Source organism: Cydia amplana, chromosome 3 (genome assembly GCF_948474715.1).
Source record: "Cydia amplana chromosome 3, ilCydAmpl1.1, whole genome shotgun sequence".
NCBI lineage: Eukaryota > Metazoa > Arthropoda > Insecta > Lepidoptera > Tortricidae > Cydia > Cydia amplana.
The window spans coordinates 521,657-540,973 of record NC_086071.1 but is presented as its reverse complement, the minus strand read 5'-3'; the positions used below and the strand labels follow the sequence as shown (position 1 = coordinate 540,973).

The window sequence follows — 19,317 nt, the reverse complement described above, 5'->3', positions numbered from 1 at the left end:
TACATTGTTGCCAACCTAATTTTAATTGTCATCTCTGACAGATGAGTGAACCACAGACATGTTTTTTTTTATTTCATTCATTCTTTTCCCGCCCGTACGGCATTGTTTGCTACTTCTTGAATGGAAAATATTTGTTAAAACAATTTTATTTCAAAGTAAGTGCTTGGTCGTAGAAAAAGTATTGTATGCAACGTTGTTTAACTGAGTCAAAAAATACTCATGGCGTCTTTATTCACAATTTTCGGCTTCGCCTCAAATTGTTACTCACGCCACTCGCCTTTTTTGACCTCTCTTAAACAACGGTTGCATAAAATACTATTCTTTGTGTGAAAAAAAATAATCGGCATAAAAATTCGGCATACATTTTTGTACGCGAATACGACAAATAATATGTATAAGGTTACTCCAGTTACTGTACAACCACAGAACGTATTGTACAACTAAGCGTGCAAGTTACAATTTCTAAACAGTTTCTAAAGCCTAAACCGGCAACATTATCATCATTTTCATAATTGATCAACGAACTACGTTATCAATGTTGCAATTCTTTGAAAATCAGGGTTGGCAAATGTCTCTACCGCAGGGAACCCTAAGTGATGCCAAACTACGCCGAAGTAAAATATTTAAATCATAATTTTACCAATAAATAGATATCCATTAAATTCACAATAGAAAGAGCTGAGTAAAAATTAAAAGAGCTGAGTTAAAAATTATCCTACCTATCGATAGGCCCTGTTTAGTGTTATTCGAGCATTGCTTATTCCATACAGCAATCAAAATAAAAAGTAGAAATGGCGAGAAAACAATCGCAATAAACGTATTCGCATTTGATTGTTTTCCATAAGTAGGTATAGAACAATCCACAAATATATTATATTATGAAGTATTCTCAGAGAGACGGTGAATTATATTATAAGTATGATATGCCAGCACCAGAGTTTAATGTTACCAAATTGAATGAATAATTGATTTATTGCATTATAACAGCTATGCTTTGCGGCGTCGAAGCTGAAAGTAGGCACAGTTTGTAGTTTTGTAGTTTACCGAGCTTTGGGCGCTTAAGGCGAACACGAAAACGCTTTCGGTTCCCACTTATAGTTAGGTTTTTTTAGCATTAGAAAGAACTTGCAAGAAGGTAAGCGATCTTGTCATGTCTTTTAAATGAAAAACGCTTTTTTAAAATCAAAAACTATTACTTATGAAAGCAGAAGAATATAAATGATCGTATTAGATTCATAATTGTTACATATTTGCCGTAACTTATTTTTAAAATGTGTTTTTCAATTAAAAGACACATCAAGATTGTTTACCTTATTTCTAATGCTAAAAAAAACGAATTATAATTGTAAGACGCAAACTTGGTTTGATATCATAAGGACACTAGTCCAGGCTTTAAGTAGGCTCATAGTTATGAATAATAAAAAGCAGATACATATATATATATATATATATATATATATATATATATAGTAATACCTATATTATAAAATGTTAGGGGCTTAATTAAAGGATAACTGGAACAATACTAAAAGCAATTAAACATTATAGTTTGATAATGGAATACTGTCATATAGACATAGTCAGAATCAGAATGTGGTCAGAATCATGCTGTCTTTAGAAGTGAATAGTTTTCATTTAATTCTACTGTTAGGTAAGTAGGTACTGCAAAGTTTGCTTTGCCGTAAATTATTTTCGTTTTATAACATTACATTATCAATGTAATGTCTAAACCAAAATACCAAAACATCGATCTGCGACCAATTGCAACGTGAAACATTAGGTACTTCGGTGTATGATGAATTGTAAACATAGTATACACAAAATAGAAACAGCATATGGTGGAGCTTTGGTTCGAGAAACAATTTTAGAACTCGGTTACGTTGAATGTGATAGTCTGACAGTGAAAGACATTTCGTAACGGGGACCTTAGGTCATGAGCCTGTTTCATTGAACACTGCACAAGTGCAGTATGTTCTTCATATAATAATACTTATTTTCAAACCTTCTTGCAACAATTACATCGACCTGAAATGTAGGTATGTTTACTCGTAAAATGTTATTAATGGTAAGGGATTTGACTGGCCACTCCGGCCAGTCGGACTCGGCTCCCTTGAATGAAGATGGCTATACATCTCCCTCGTGTCAAATCAACTGTTTCAATATGAAACGTTGAAAGGGTTTAATACCTACCCGCCTACTCGTACTTGGGAACAATAAGATAATTTGGTTAGCGTTCCTCGTAAAAATCTATAGAGTCTGAATCTCTTTCAAAAACACGAGTTCTAATAGATTACAATATCACGTAAGATTTTGTAACAGGTAGTATAACAGTATTGTGATTTATAACTATATTAGTACCTATACTTGACTAGGCTGACAGTTGCTATCAGATATACAGGGTGCCCAGTAATTAATGGATAACCATCTAACCACCAACAGGGCACCTTAGGCTGGTCTAGAAAATGCACTTATAGGTCTAGTAAAAGTTTCGTGGTTTTCGAGATAATCCAACTTTTCTTTTTTTTTTATCTAAATTTGAAGTATGGTGCTAGCATACTTCAAATTTAGAAAAGTGCGATTATCTCGAAAACCACGAAACTTTTACTAGACCTATAAGTGCATTTTTTGGACCAGCCTAAGGTGCCCTGTCGGTGGTTAGGTTATCCATTAATTACTGGGCACCCTGTATAGGAGCGGCGAGCGGCCAAGGTGTTCACATAGGTATATCTGAACAAAGCTTACGCCCTTTGAGCCTACAGTAGTCGTTATATTCTCAAGATGTTATAGTCTATGTTAAGATATTTTGAGCACCTTGGCAGCTCCGATATATGTGATGGTGACTGTACTATGTTTTTTGCGGAAAAATCTAGGTTTATATTTAAGAAATTATTGGTTTTCGAGTTAAAATATTTACAAAGTATATAAAATTGCAGATGATGTCTAAATTCAATACTAGCAAAGCTTTGTAAATAACAATGCTCTTAACTATTTAAGAAAGCGTATAACGGCATAGCTAATAAATTTACTTTGCGAATAATATACAGTTACACCGTTATTACTTACCTACCTAATAGAGTCTCGCTTGTTGTTACGTAATGGCCGACAACGTTCGTCTTTTATTTTATGTTACAAGCACTTTCGCTAACGTATTTGTGCTAGTCGACAGAGGAGCTGGATTCCTGACGTCAATGTTGCTTTATGACTCAATCCGACGTTGGGTAGTGAGCTCTCTTTCAGCTGAGTGCAGCCCGCGCTAAAAATATACATCAATTTACATACAATTTTAATAGGCCACCTAAGGCGCCATCCCTTGCAGGCCACCATGGAAACCATGTTTCACCCTAATATGTATCCGTGACATCGAATACTTTGAAACAATTTCATTGTAAGGACGGACGGCAATGTTGAGTGTTTGATAGATCGCGACCGCACTTATCGAGTGTTTCTGCACTGACTAAAGTTAAGTAGGGATGTGTTGCGTACATTGAGGAAGTCGTGAAGGGTTGTGCTTGGCCACAGAATAAATAATAGTACTAAGTACAGAAGACTCACTCTCTAACAAAACGCGTCTGTTACGATCAGCACAGATATGGCCGCTAGGTGGCGACAGCGCCACGCGCGGCTTATGGCTTTCCCCAAAAGTGGGGCCGATCGGATGTACTTTTAGCTACCTGTAGCAAAGCGACGAAATCGCGGAGTGAGACACGCCTGGCTTGGCGCGTGATGGGTGCTTGGGAGACGAACACAGCACAGTGTAGGATTTTTCCTGAATTTTGTTCATCATGTGTTTATCGTTTTAATCGTCGCTTCATTCTATAAGAAAGCCAATATGGAAACTCCCAGTCGTCTAACATGTTTACATTTCAAGAAAAAAAATGTTAAAGATTAGATCAATGACGTCATCAAAACATATTTTTATCTTTCCGGTGGCGAATGCACTAGTCTCAAAACGCACTATTAGTCAATACACTCTAATTTCGAAAGCCCCTCTTCTCATAAGAAACTAGACCCAAAATACCATATTTCCAAAAAGGCTCATTCTTGATTTACACGAGAACCATTGAGAACTAGTCCCAAAATACCCCAAATTGTGTTCACCTGTGCGTGGCGTAATACTTTATTCTCATAATGCATAGGTCTCAAAACACTCTAGTTCCAAAATACCCTATTTTTTTGGAATGTCTCTTTATAATTGCTTTAATCAGCCGTAACCATTACCCGTTTGATGGCAAAATATTTTTTGCAAAAATAGGATTTATTTAATTATTATTTTGAGCTATACAGGGTGTAATCGTTAAGTGTTGCTCGGCGATATTAGTTCCGTAAATATAGCAGATATCAGAAAATTTCAAAATGATAATATCGAAAGTGTATACAGTGAAAGTGAAGGGCAATATACACACGAGTGTTGTAATGCCTAATTATGATAGTTCCATACACTGCTTTATCCACACAGGCATTAAAACACTCGTGTGATGTTATTATGAAACTCGGCTGACGCCTCGTTTCATAAACCCACGCTCGTCTTTTAATGCCTTTCATCATATACAGACACATAATAGAAGTTTATGCAACAGTGATATAATAAGGGTTATTAAAACTCAAGGGTAGCCATTACAAAACGAGACGTAGTCGAGTAATAGACCCGAGAGTTTTAAGAACCCTTACTTTCACTTTATGCACTACTACTAAGAAAAAAATTAAATTAAAATATTGCAGGATTTGAGAGATATGAATTTACAAATAATTAAGTTAGGGTTGTCACTTTTTAAGTAGGTATACCTATACGATTTCAAGTTTAATTATGAAGTGTTATTTTCTTTTTGAAATGAAACTAAATTTATTAATGTATGTTGAGAAAGGGTTTTTCGAATTAAAGCTATTGTACTTCATTTGATTTCCTGTAGGTTTACTTGAAAGTTGGTAGCTATGAAGATGAGTCCCCCAATTGGTTGTTGGTCATGCGCATTGGTACGGTTTAACTGAGACTATTATATTCGGCGCACGCTTTGAGTGCAACGCACATGAGTTAGGAAACGTAAGATAAGTACTCCGAACGATTGTGTCAGCAATCAGCATAATCTGTTAAATCTCTGATGAAGGATATCATGTAGCATTGGGAAGGGCTCCGCCCTCTTTAAGCAATTGCTGAAACCCAATGCCAGTAATGCACTTTCGATATCAATTTGGAATTTTCTGATATCTGCTATATTTACGGAACTATCGCCGAGCAACACTTAACGATTACACCCTGTATAGCTCAAAATAATAATTAAATAATTTTGCAAAAAATATTTTTGGCATCAAACGGGTAATGGTTACGGCTTATTAAAGCAATCACAAAGATACATTCCAAAAAATTGGGTATTTTGGAACTAGAGTGTTTTGAGACCTATGCATTATGAGAATAAAGTATTACGCCACGCACAGGTGAACACAATTTGGGGTATTTTGGGAAAGGTGAATTTTGGGACTAGTTCTCAATGGTTCTCGTGTAAATCGAGAATGAGCCTTTTTGGAAATATGGTATTTTGGGCCTAGTTTCTTATGAGAAGAGGGGCTTTCGAAATTAGAGTGTATTGACTAATAGTGCGTTTTGAGACTAGTGCATTACAGGAAATGAAATGAAGTACAATAGCTTTAATTCGAAAACCCTTTCTCAACATACATTAATAAATTTCATTTCATTTCAAAAAGAAAATAACACAAATTTGTCGACAAAAAAATATTTTTGAAATTATGAAAAAATTGGTGATACCGTCCTCTAGAGTCATCAATTTCAATTTCTAGTAAATGATATCGGTGTATTAAAAATACCTTAACATAAATTTATAAGAATGATTTTTAAACAGAGGCAGGAAATGTGAGTAATTACAGTTTTCAGGTTTATATGGACTTCTATGGAGGTTTCTCTATTTTTCGAAAATATTCAAAACTATGATACATAGGACTACGGGAGTTTCAATGTTCGTTATCATTTGATATGGCAGACAAATTAAACAATTAAACATAGTTTCGCAAAATTGAGGAAAAATCCCACACTGTGCACAGGTGCTCAATTATTTTATTTTATTTTTATTTTTATTTTATTTATTATCACTTAGCAAATTAAGAACAGTTAAAAACGAGCTCGCCTCGTAAGATCGTAACTAGATGGAAAGAAACACGAGGAACGTGCTGCGAAGCCTTTTCGCCTTAAAAACATCGCACATTCGTAGGATTCACGTAATTATATCGAGTTTATTCTATCTATAGATTTTTTTGAAAGTATTGTATGATTTTAATACCTTCAATTGGGAACTGTAGCCCAATCCCTCTCGTGCATAGAGGCCTGTGAACAGCAGTGGGACCTGAACCAAGTCTTGCTATTCCCAGCTATAATAAAAAAAAAAAAAAAAAAATGTTGGTGGGGGCCAGCATTCCTACTTAACTTTCTCCACTTTGCCTTGTCCTTGACATCGTTCTCAATTCTCAAATAACTTGCACTCAATATTTATCTTTTAGCTAGCACCATATCCTTCCACCTTGTTCTGTGTGTGCCCGGAGGTTCGATCTGAGATGGAAAGGTGTAGTGCCTTTCCTACGTAGTCGGAAGGCCTTCTCTTTACGTGATCAAACCATTCAGCATGCTCTCTCTCATTTTGTCGTTTAATATCGGATAGCCGCTGCTTGGCTAAAATGGCGAGAAGTGACTGTAATGTGACTTGTGATAGGAGAATACCGGTCAAACTCAAGGGTCTGGTATATACATATAATAAGGCCGATTCTTATACAGAGTGCTTCCTGTAACAGGAGCAATAAATTAAACTGTAGGCTGTACTCCTCAAACTGACCAACATTTGTTCAGCAACTTTTGAAAATAACTCTGGTTTTGATTTTTATTACAATTTAAAGTTTATTCTAAGACGCAATGTATTGCAAATTTTGTTATGTTTAAAGCGTGACAAGCAACGTCAAACACACTGATGTGTGCGTACATTGAAGGCAATATTTATTTTGTATGAAAAAGAGGAAGTCTAAAGGATTGATTATTTTCCTTAGAGCCTTTCCTAATAAATCATCCTGTATGGGTTAGAGTCTAACTGTCTAACCGTTAAACAGTACCTACTTTTGAACATCGAAGGGTCATGATCTACAAATAGTTTTTCATACCTATACTCCGTAGATTCTGCAAGAGATTAGTGAAATGAAAGAATCACCACATTACCGTCAACACCGCCGCTTGCGCACGCTCTTTACGATCTTTTGGTGTTTCCGAGGCACTAAACAATACACATTTTATTAATAGCCGCATTTAATAGGCACGCCATGGCTACCCTATTTCTGTTCTGAGATTTGGTAAGTACCATTGTTGTGTAATTGTTTACTGCGCAAAGGTAAAACTGACGAATGCTTAGAAAATATCGCGTTCCAAATAGTTCATAGTTGCTATTAATTATGTAAACTGTTTGATTTATATTGAAAGGGTTCAATTTAGTAATTCTGTGTCGGATTATTATTTATGGCCACGAGTTCGAGAACTTACAAAAATAGATAGAGTAATTAAACAAACGTATTAGTCAATGCAACGAACATAAATCATAAATCATTTATTTTTCGTAATAAACTAGTTAAACATACAAAAGTAACATAATAAAGTAACTTGATTGAGTGATATGAAGAAGTATATAGATGTATATATTATATAGATGGTATTGTAGAGAAAGTACGTTTATTTACCTTTACAATTTAACCTTGTTGTTAAATTACCTTGTTATTGTATAAGTAGTATTTTAGTACATAGTTTCATTTAACAGAAAATTATACTGATATTCCAACTGATGTACTTTTCTTAATTTTTGCTATATGTACTTATCTGGTTTATTATTTATACCTAGACAATAGATAGAGGATATTCAGAGTCACTTATTGTTAGTAGGTATGTATTTTGGAATAATCCAGTTAGTCGTTATCTAATAATTTGTTAGACCAAGTAGTGAAAATGTTACCTATATATAGTATGTCATTATAAATATATTTGCAATCTACTCACAAACAAAGACCTGAAAGAATTGATAACTTTAAGGGGAAAAGAGAGAGTTTGTATTATGTTAGAAAAATAAAATCCTTGATGATTAAGCTGACTATAAATAAAATTTCAACAAAGCAAGGCCTGAACAAAGGAACAACCAGACATTTGATATGATCACTTCGCAGTCTTGTCAGTAGACTGTCATCTTCAGCCTCTGTGTCATTCTTTTCAGGGGGCCTAGCCAAGACGACTATCGTTCGCAGAGAAACGAAACGAAACGCTAGCAGTCGCTCTATCGCACTTATAAGGAAGAGTGATATGGCTATTAAGGTCTATTTATTCTTTCCGTAGACTAAAATGACATTTCATGTGTTGCTAGTTTTTTACGTCTTTATAAATAGTGATGTGCTACAACCGGTACTAACCGAAAATAAACTATTGGGAGATACTTATATTTGTTGATGAAGTGTCTGTAACACAATGAATGGATACCCGTGACGTGCTAAAAGGGGACACTAGGAGAGGTTTTAAAAATATGAAATAGCGTAGGTAAAAATGCCATCATTTTGAGGTATTTAGAAATTTTGTATCCAGGTCTATACACAATATTTCTAATATTTTAAAGCGATTTTATTGTAAGATTAACAGTCACATCGAAGCTACATATCATATAGCTCATAATGCACCAAGTTACTCATCCTATTTCTCTACGTATATGTACTAAGTTTTATGAGAACCTTACTTTGTACTTTTCGTGACCTGTTTTATAAAGGAACCATTTAGAGTTCATTTTTTGTTTATTTTGAATCAAAAATATATTTATCGGTTATTCACAAACCGAAATCAAAGTGTAGTGAGGCCACACAGCTGATCACAGCTGATCAGCTGACAAATAGATAAATTATAATTCTTTTCACGCTTCAATAATAATCGGCATTCCAATGTAACTCGAGACGACACAATAAAATACAATTAATATTATTATGATTCATTGCGATTTTCCACATGATTGAACTCAGACAAAGGATGTAATAGTAGTTTATGCAACAGTGATATAATAAGGGTTCTTAAAATTCAAGGGTCGAAGTTACAAAACGAGACGTAGTCGAGTTTTGTAAAAAAAGACCCGAGAATTTTAAGAACCAATTATGAGCTGTTGCATACATTACTTTTTCTATGACAGCTGCAGCAAAAAAAAAAGAGTTATTATTAAAAAAAAAGAGTTATTATTTAAAAAAAATTGAGTTATTATTTAAAAAAAAAAGAGTTATTATTGTAAATGAAAACATACCTCTTTCAATCAAGATGATCGGAACTTGTATCTTTAAAAAAAATAAAGCAGTTGTATTATACTCATAAGATGACTGCTAGCAGTCATCTTATGAGCCTATAGACAAATCATTCAAATGACATTGCTTTAGATATCACTGTCAGTCATTTAATTGACACATTTAAGTGCTGGAGTAGAAAAATTAGTATATAAGGCCAACAGTTTCTATTAAAGTATTCATTATTTACCCGACTATAGTGGTGTTACTTTCTACCCTTCCGCATCATATTTCATGGCGACCCTGCCAGTCGGGCTGCTTGAGGCAGCCCCAGTTTAGACGCCGCCCAGTAGCCAGCCAGCCAGCCAGCCACCCAGCCAGCCAGCCAGCCAGTCAGCCAGCCAGCCAGCCAGCCAGCCACTACCAACACCGCCTGTGCCCAACAGCAACCACCAGATGACTACAGGGCATGACGAGTGCGGCATGCGCGCGCCGGCCGCCGACGCCAGCGTGCCCCCGCACCTGCGCTACAACACCGAGGCCGCCCGGCTCCGCACCTTCAAACACTGGCCCAAGAGCATGAAGCAGAAGCCCGAGGAGTTCGCCGAGGCCGGCTTCTACTACACCGGCCAGAGCGACAAGACCAAGTGCTTCTACTGCGACGGAGGACTCAAGGACTGGGAGAAGGACGAAGTCCCGTGGGAGCAACACGCGCGTTGGTTCGACCGGTGCGCGTACGTTCAGCTCGTCAAGGGAGGAGATTACGTCCAGAAGGTCATATCGAAGACGTGCGTCGTCCCCAAAACGGTACCCAATATGAAAACGAACAAGTAAGCACACCAACTACTTAAGATTATTATATCGCCTTATTAAAATTATCAGTTAAAATTAACATTAAGTATAATATTAATCAAATCCATACTTTATCTATCTATGGGAAGATAGATCTATAATCTTAATAATGTATAATCTATTCTTTAAATATGCAGATTCGTCTGCGAGCGATATTCCAAATTCTACTATCTATTTATCTATTAATACAATTTTAATTAATTTACGATTACTACTTTATGACGAAAAACAAAACATGAATACATGTCAAAAAAAAAAAATACATATAAATACATATTCACCAGTAAACCACAAGTAATTAATTTTAAAGTAAACAAAAAACAAAAATATATTTTTCACAGTAAAAAAAAAAAAAATGGTTATATACATACATATAGATAAAATCAAATATCAACAACTTATTAAAATAAAACAAGTAATAAAACATACATATAGATAAAATTAAATATCAACAACTTATTAAAACAAAACAAGTAATAAAACATACATATAGATAAAATTAAATATCAACAACTAATTAAAATAAAACAGCTAATAAAACAAAAACATTTTCTAGTATCCATCAATAATTACACATATAACGCGTCGCATGGTTAACTCAAAAAACTTTACACAATCAGCAACGTTAAATAATTAACACGGGGGTGCATTCCATTATTCCCATCTTTGCAATTAACTTAAGTATATTATATATTTTAAAGACCACAATATAAAAAAAAAAACCACCTCAACAATAACACTAACATTGACGTCATAATAACATCATTTAGCTTCAGTAAAAACGAAACAAATCACTAACCCACCACCACCCACCACTAACACTAACACTAACAAACTAACCTAACATTTCAAAACAAAACCCATTTCCCAAGACAAGGACAAAACCACTAACAAACTAACCTAACATTAACTTTGACTAGCTGACAAACACTAGAATCTACTATTCCACACATTAAACAACATCACTTATGGTCTTTTCAAATTATTATCCAATTTAACATAAAAAAAAGTAGCTTTCACACCATTTGGTTTTCAATAGGTAACATATTAATATATTTTTGCAAAGGCCCTCTTAACCAGTTACAAATTAATTTCGTGTTTCCAAAAAAAAAAAACCCCAATCAAATCATATCACTATTGCAATTAATCAATCAAACTTTTATTGGTAAAATAGAAGTATTTTATATGTCAGCACTTCATTACTATTCCAAAACACATTATTATTTTATACATGAAAACATTACTTACACAGAATATTATTATTATTTTAGGTCAAATAATTTCAGCTTACATATACTTTAATATCTTTAATGCGAATTATAATCTATTTTTTTTAATATTATCTGTTCAATTTAATAATTTGATTTCATTTTTTTTTATTGATTAACGATATAACTTATTTCTATGACATGTAGTCAATCTGAGTAAATATTGTGTTTTTAAATCTAAAGTGGATAAATAACAATCTTACATTAACATACATTAACTTACATTTATATATCAATAATATTCAATCCGCGAATCTACTACATAACTAATGAATTATTGCATAAAAATAAGAAAATGCCATCACCCACTCACCACTCTCATATAAGTACTTATAACAACCAAATATAAGGAATAATACAAAAATTTAATAAGAAAAACAATATTCACATCCAACAAATTACCAATAACAACAAAACATACAAAGTAACACAAACATATCAACACTAACTACTAATCAACTTAAACATATGATTAATGGAATGCACCAGACTTGTGAAGGCCGCGTCACGCGTGCTCGTCACACGTCAACCAATACGGAAGCACATGCAACATATGCTATGTCATCTAAAAATTTCGAGTACATAGAAACAAGAAAAATAAATAACCACACAAAAAAAAAAATATACATTTGACGCATTAAAAAAAATATATATATAAAACTAGAAATTATTCACAACATTTAGGTATTATACGAGTAGCTATAAAAAAAAAATATATAATGAAAGAAATAAAATAAAAAGAAAGGAAAAATATAAATAACACATTGAGAGAGCTAAATCAGATAAGTGTTGCAAACAAACAATTAGCCTGATCACCTAAAAGTTATTGCGACTCTTATATGCTTTAAGTTTTCAAAATGATGGTTTCCTTTCAAAACTGGGAAGCTCGTGGAAATAAATAATGTAAGCAAGGTACACCAGGATACAACCAGGCAATAACCCTTGAAACCTAGACAATTCGAGCGAGCTCTCAATTGCAGCGGTCCTTGGGCACACGGAAAGTTTTTTACAGCTGTTCCGATGTGTGAAAACAACTGTCTGGCAATACATATTAACGCGTAATATGTATTAGCGCGCTATAATAAATAATAAATAATGAATTTTTGTATCCTTAATAAATATGTTGTATGTAAACAAAGGGTCGGCCGACCGAGAGCGCTATTAAAAGGCGCCGTGTACTTTTTAAAAGACAGGTGACAAGAATCACGAAGTCAGCTTACATTATTAGGTCACAATGCAGACATTACAAAATGGCTCATTGGCAATCGATTCTTGGAATAATAAACAATTTCCCACAAATACCGAGCAAGAATTATGATTTAAAAAAAAAAAAAAAAAAAGAAGAAAAAAAACCCAGGAAAATAATAGACACTATAACACTATTAGGTTAGATTTTTTTTTTACTACCAAACACTGAATCCTTGAGACATCATACGGTCGAGTTACCTAGCATGAATGTCTTTGGACACATAGTATGTTTATTAATATAAACATGTGTTAAAAAACAGCCTGTAAAAAAAAAAAAAAAAAAATCATATAAAAATCTAAATATAACATTACACTAAATAAATAAATAAATAACAACTCAAACAATACAGAAAAGAAAATAAATATATAATTAAATAAATTATGAACTAAATATATTTAAGAATAAAACTAAATTAAAACAAAGAACATTAACCATATCTAAATTAAACGTAATACTTACATTAAATAAATACCTAAAATTACAGTGATAATGATAAATAAATCAAGTAAACAACAATATAAATACATACTTAATTAAATAATTAATAATAATAATTTTATATTTTACTTTTATATTCATATTAAAAAAAAAACCTAACCTAAGATGAAAGATAAATAAAGAATAAAATAATAATCACATAAAATACCTTACATGTAAAATATGAATACAATACACGTTGTATTGTGTCAAGAATATAATAATAAATTAGTGAATTAATGAATAGTTTACATGTCGAAGAGAATTAGCAAAAATAAGTACCTAACAATCTACTTGCCATACCTACAATAGGTCCATATAAAAAAATATAAAAAAATGAATAAAACAAAATAAAATAAAACCCACTTAATTTAAAAGTTAGAGTTTGTTCGTCATCAATGTAGAAAAATTCTTTGTAACCACATAGTTATAACTACCCAATGTATAAAGGAGCCATTTACTGTTATTCAAAATCAGGGTACAAATATTAGCATTCAGTAAAGCATACACACACACATTTTTATGAAACCTTTATATTGTCAATGACATATTATCAAAAGTATTATTTAATACTTTTCGGCATCTAAAAAAAAAAAAAAAAGTTTAAATTAAACCGTAATCATATATAACAAATATTGTAAAACAAATAGACCCATTATAATTTTAACTCTTATCCCATAGACCTTAAGTATAGATTACAAAAATCCCAAGAGGATGCTAGAAATAATTTAATTAAGTCAAAATTATCAAGAAAAACTAATTATGATGTAAAAACCAATCCCATAAATTATAAAACAGGAGATTTAGTATTAGTGAAAAAGGAAAATAGAGATAAAATGGACCCAGTGTATACGGGACCATATACGGTAATTCAAGATCAAAGTGAAAATGTTAAAATATTAGTTTCAGGAAAAGAATATTTGGTGCATAAAAACCGAACAAAACCCTACCATGTATAAATAAAAACAACAAACAAAAAAAAAATTTTTAAGAAAGAAAGTGAATAAATAAATCCAAGATAATAATGTAACAAAAAACCTAAGATCTGAGCACATACCGCCATCCAAATAAGGAACCATAAGTAAAAGAGTGTCCTATAACGCATAACATGTAGATAAAGATAAACACATGTTAGTGCAACAATGCATTCAATAGGTATCTTAAAAATGTAATGTTAGAAATAGGCATGTAAGCAAATTATGTATCCAGGTAGCAGTAAGATTTGTTTATTTAATTTTTAAGAACCAATATGTATACTGTAGAATTAAGTACATATACTTGTAAATCAAAAATAGTTCTGTAAATGTACTATTTTTGTCTCAAAAAAAAAGGAGAGAGTTGTAGTGAGGCCACACAGCTGATCACAGCTGATCAGCTGACAAATAGATAAATTAAAAATTCTTTTCACGCTTCAATAATAATCGGCATTCCAATGTAACTCGAGACGACACAATAAAATACAATTAATATTATTATGATTCATTGCGATTTTCCACATGATTGAACTCAGACAAAGGATGTAAATTAGTATATAAGGCCAACAGTTTCTATTAAAGTATTCATTATTTACCCGACTATAGTGGTGTTACTTTCTACCCTTCCGCATCATATTTCAAAAGATCATCACTGTTTGTTTTAAGCTGGCCACATTATTTCTACGTTTGACATTTGTGGTTGTCATTTTAGTCTACGGAAAGAATAAATAGACTTTAGGCCGGCAAGTGTCAGGTGTCCTACGATATCGTTTGTTTTAAGGGGAAAATATTTATTTGTTTTACAAGGGGGCAAAGTTAATTGTTGTTTAACTGCTCGTGCTAATATCGATACCAGAGCAAGCGAAAGATTCCAAGAAAAATGGAACCTTGAGCGTTGCGAGGGTTTCAAAGGACGAGGGTTAAACAAAATTTGCCCCTGAGTGAAACACAAACATTTTTACTACACATCCCAACAAACAAAAATTCTTCTTGTTGTGGTTTAAAACGCCAAAAATAATATTCTTATATGAGCCATATTGTTATTAAAATTCCGGACGGAGGTGGTGAATTTTTTTTTGCTATTTTTGAGGCACGTCGTCGCTGCTTCATTAAAAAGCACGTAACGTATTATCGCAAGAGATGACAACATCGAATATTTTAAATTCTTAAACGTCATATCGTGGGAAATGACGGGTTAATTAGTTTGTCTATTTAATATATAAAATTTGATTTAATAACTTTTAATTTATACTTAGTTGCTATGTAGATTTCACTTTGTAGTATAATTTATAGCTATAACTACTCTTTAAGTAGGCCAATTAAATTCGATCCATGAAAGCGTTTTGAGGCATGAATTCCCAGCAAGCTGGAAATCTAGTAACTTTAAATACGTGTAATCCGAATTTGCGCAATCCCAGGAGGTGTGCGCAACCTGTCATTTAAATAATTTAGCCCCTCAAATCGATTGTTTGCATTTTAAAATAAAAAAAATAGGTTCAATTGTTATTACTGGGAATACCGCCACTCATTTTCGAATGGTAGCTTGTAGCCGTACTGTGAAAAGTATTGTAATGGAGTGGTCGCGTGCTAAGGCTGCGTCCTAGTTAGGGGATGGGAGAGCTCCCATATGCGTGCAGAGAGGCCGGCCCCTATTTCACCACGGCGACAGGTGCGACAATTCGACAAATGTCACTGTTGCTGACGTCACAGGGCATCCATGGGCTACGGTTACCGCTTACCTACCATCGGGCGGGCCGTATTCCAGTTTGCCTCCATCATTGTATTATTTAAAAAAAAACTTTATTATATCGGCAAAAACAGGTCTCTTTCGAAGTTTATGATGATGATGATGACAATTGTCACACGATTTAATAGAACTTTCGAGAATTCTTGACAGGTAATGAGTTCTGTGTCGGAAGTTCGTGACAATTGTCGTGTTTATTGTGACAATTGTCATTAGCTTCGCAAAATAAGTAGGTACTTATTTATTGGCGATATAATGCAGTTTTTTTTAATTAATATGTTGGTGGTAAACAAGCACATCGCCCGTCCGATGGTTAAGCGGTTACCGTAGTCTATGGAGGCCTGTGACGTCAGTAACGTGATGTCGACAATTGTCGCACCTGTCACCGTGGTGAAATAGGGGCCAGGGAGCGACGCGGGCACGTATCGCGGCTTCACGGCGGCTTTTCTTCTAACGATAGAGACATATGCATGCCAACATACATACACTTTACAATTCGATTTTTCATCCCATTTCTCAGTTTGTCAGGTGTACCTACTGTGCTGTACACTAGTTTAGTGGGAAATAAATATTAAGTATAAATATCTACTTACCTATTATATGTATAAGAATTAAGATTAAAGTGAGCGGGTTTATATAAACGTCATATTTTCATATAATTTTGATATTAATGATGACAAGTTCACACTTTGTCACTGCAAATGCCATGCAGAGTTATCTTGGCCCGACTTTACATAAGTATGTGTAGAAAACTGTAAACATAAGATTATTTCGTTTTCTTTTCTTTTGTATTACGCCTGAAAATGAATGCTAACAAGTTTTAATTTTGAATGTAGGTAGGTATTTTTATTTTAAGAAACAGGGTGCGTAGCCAACGTGCCAATCGTTAACGCTCCGTAGCGAACGAAACGCAACTGGTACTGTCGCATAGTGTGAAAGAGTGATAGAGCTCTCTCTATCACTCTTTCACACTATGCGACATAGTCATCTCTATGACTACGGAGCGTTAACGATTGGCACGTTGGCTACGCACCCTGGTAACCCATAATGGGAGAAGGAAGGTCACTCAACATACACACCTACTTATCATACCTCAAGTCTAATACTTATGTCTCTTGCTACAATTTCTTCGCATTTACATAAATATATTTACGCAGTCCTAACCCTTTTTAGCATTAATTTGGTTTATTTGAATACAGAAGTAGTTAGGTAGGTACCTGCCTAAATCCGACCGGTCATTACGGGCGACCTAAACGGCAGGTACTTTTTCGAACGTACCTCGCTGAGCTCTCAACTTTATCTTGATATCTATATCATTTTAGTTACTAAGCCAAGTTTAGTACCTATCATTTTCGTATAAATCGGGGATGCCGAATTCATTTATAATATCATAATGACACCATTCCGATGTAAAAAGATGCAACGGATAGTTGTTTGGCCGGATACCGGATACCGGATATCCGGCCTTGGCACTGGAAGAATATCCGGTATCCGGCCGCCGGATATTCGGCCGGCGGAACTATACCTATATTTTGAGTTTTGCAGGTGCGCGTCGTGCAGGTTTCGACTACTTTCGACCTGTTTCGTAGTGAACGTTCGCGCGGACACATTTCTAGGATCGTAACGAGTTTTATCATGTCATTAGGTAGTAAGTTCGTTTATAGTTACAAGTGCGCGCGCGTATTTTTGTGTAAACAAATAAGTGTATCGAGTGACATTGGTTACGTATTCATTTCCATCTACTGTGTCGTTAGCATTATGACCGTGACTGTTTTTTAGTTTCCATTTTTTACCCCAAAATGTGTTAATTTTACTATCCGGTATCCGGCCGGATAGTAGGTCACTATCCGGTATCCGGCCGGATAGTAGGTCACTATCCGGTATCCGGCCGGATAGTAGGTCACTATCCGGTATCCGGCCGGATACTAAAATAACGGCCGGATAGGCCGGATACCGGATAGTAACCGGATATCCGGTGCATCTCTAGTAAAAACACATAAAATATGAAAAAAAAAATCTTTTTTTTTAAATTCCTCTTAACGCTTAAACTGCTGAACCAATTTAGTTGAAATTTGGTATAGAGATGGTTTGAGTCCCAGGGAAGAACATAGCTTACTTTTAATCTCAAAAATAATCCCTTAAGGGTGTAAAAAGGGAGGTGGAAATTTGTATCCCTTACGCCCTTTGAGCCTACGGTAGTCGATATGTCTCCGACTTGGCCGGTGGTACGCATACTATACAACAGATGGCGCCTGTGTTTGCTTAACGAGAATGTTCAGTCGAATTTGTATGAACGCACTTATCCCTACTTAATATCGTTGGTTGAAAATGATACTAAACTTGACTTAGAACCTAAACTAAACAGAATTATTCAGACGTCGCAAAAGCTTAAAACCCCTCCAACCCCCACCTGCAACAAAAATCTGGGTGGCTCCACTTCTTAAATCCATGCTTGGGTCCTAATAAGGACCAATCCTGCCAAAGGAAATCTCTTGTTCACGCAACGCCGTCGTTGACCTTTTTATGCTCTGAGCACACTCGACTAAAGTAATATCCTTTGTGCAAACATACAATTCTATTCATATTTTTTGGCAACCGTAGATCTAAAAGCTCTACGGTTTGCTGGCTGAACGCACTGCACCTTAATATCTCGCCCTATTTCAAGTATGGTTAAGTTTTAGGAGCAATCGACTGAGCTTTCAATTGCAGCATTAGTAGTTTTAGTTTACTTCATTAGAGGAGTCTTTGTTTGAACTAGTGCGGACTGCGACTAGCGCGGATTGTTTGAACTGCAAATCCGGAACTCAGCCCAGAAATTTTCCCTTAGACTTGGCTCGTTACAACTTTTACAGCGGAAGAACCAAGCTATTGTCACTGAAGTTCTTCAATAATAATGGCGGTTCTTAGTGGCGGTTCTCGGGTAAACCGTACCAGGTGCTGTACGGTTACCATCAGTTTGTCACTGACATTTTAAACGCCGTCGAGAACGTAATTTACTTTCTATACATCTCGCTCGCACTCGCATATTCGTGCAAACGGGATGTTTAGAAAGTAAATTACGTTCTCGACGGTGTTTATGTCAGTGACAAACTGATGGTAACCGTACTGTGCTGTTAATGGCTTCGAGACACTGTGGCGCGCCTTCGATTCAGATTATTGTATTTTATTTAGTTTTGCTCTAACAGAAAAAACTGTCAAACACATACGCCACGAACATGTAACATACCTATATCTGTCTGATATCAATGTCTGTTGCTAAAAATTGTACATACATACATACATATAATCACGGCTATTTCCCGGAGGGGTAGGCAGAGACCACGGAGGGACGGACCACTTGCTACGATCCTGGCATACCTCTTTCGCTTCCTTCACTTTTATAACATTCCTCATACACGCTCGCCGGTTTGGGGTGCTCTTGACCTGGCCATTCTTCAGGATTTCCCCGATCTGATCAGAGAAAGTCCGCCGAGG

General features: G+C 34.7%; 1 protein-coding gene across 1 annotated transcript in view; it reads left to right on the top strand.

The window, feature by feature from the left end:
• The first annotated feature begins 9,735 nt into the window (after positions 1-9,735).
• LOC134662595 (death-associated inhibitor of apoptosis 1-like) overlaps positions 9,736-19,317 on the top strand; it is a 32,233-nt gene continuing 22,651 nt past the window's right edge. Inside the window, exon 1 of the mRNA XM_063518866.1 lies at positions 9,736-10,086. Within this exon, the coding sequence (XP_063374936.1) occupies positions 9,736-10,086 (351 nt within the window). The remainder of the gene's footprint in view (positions 10,087-19,317) is intronic.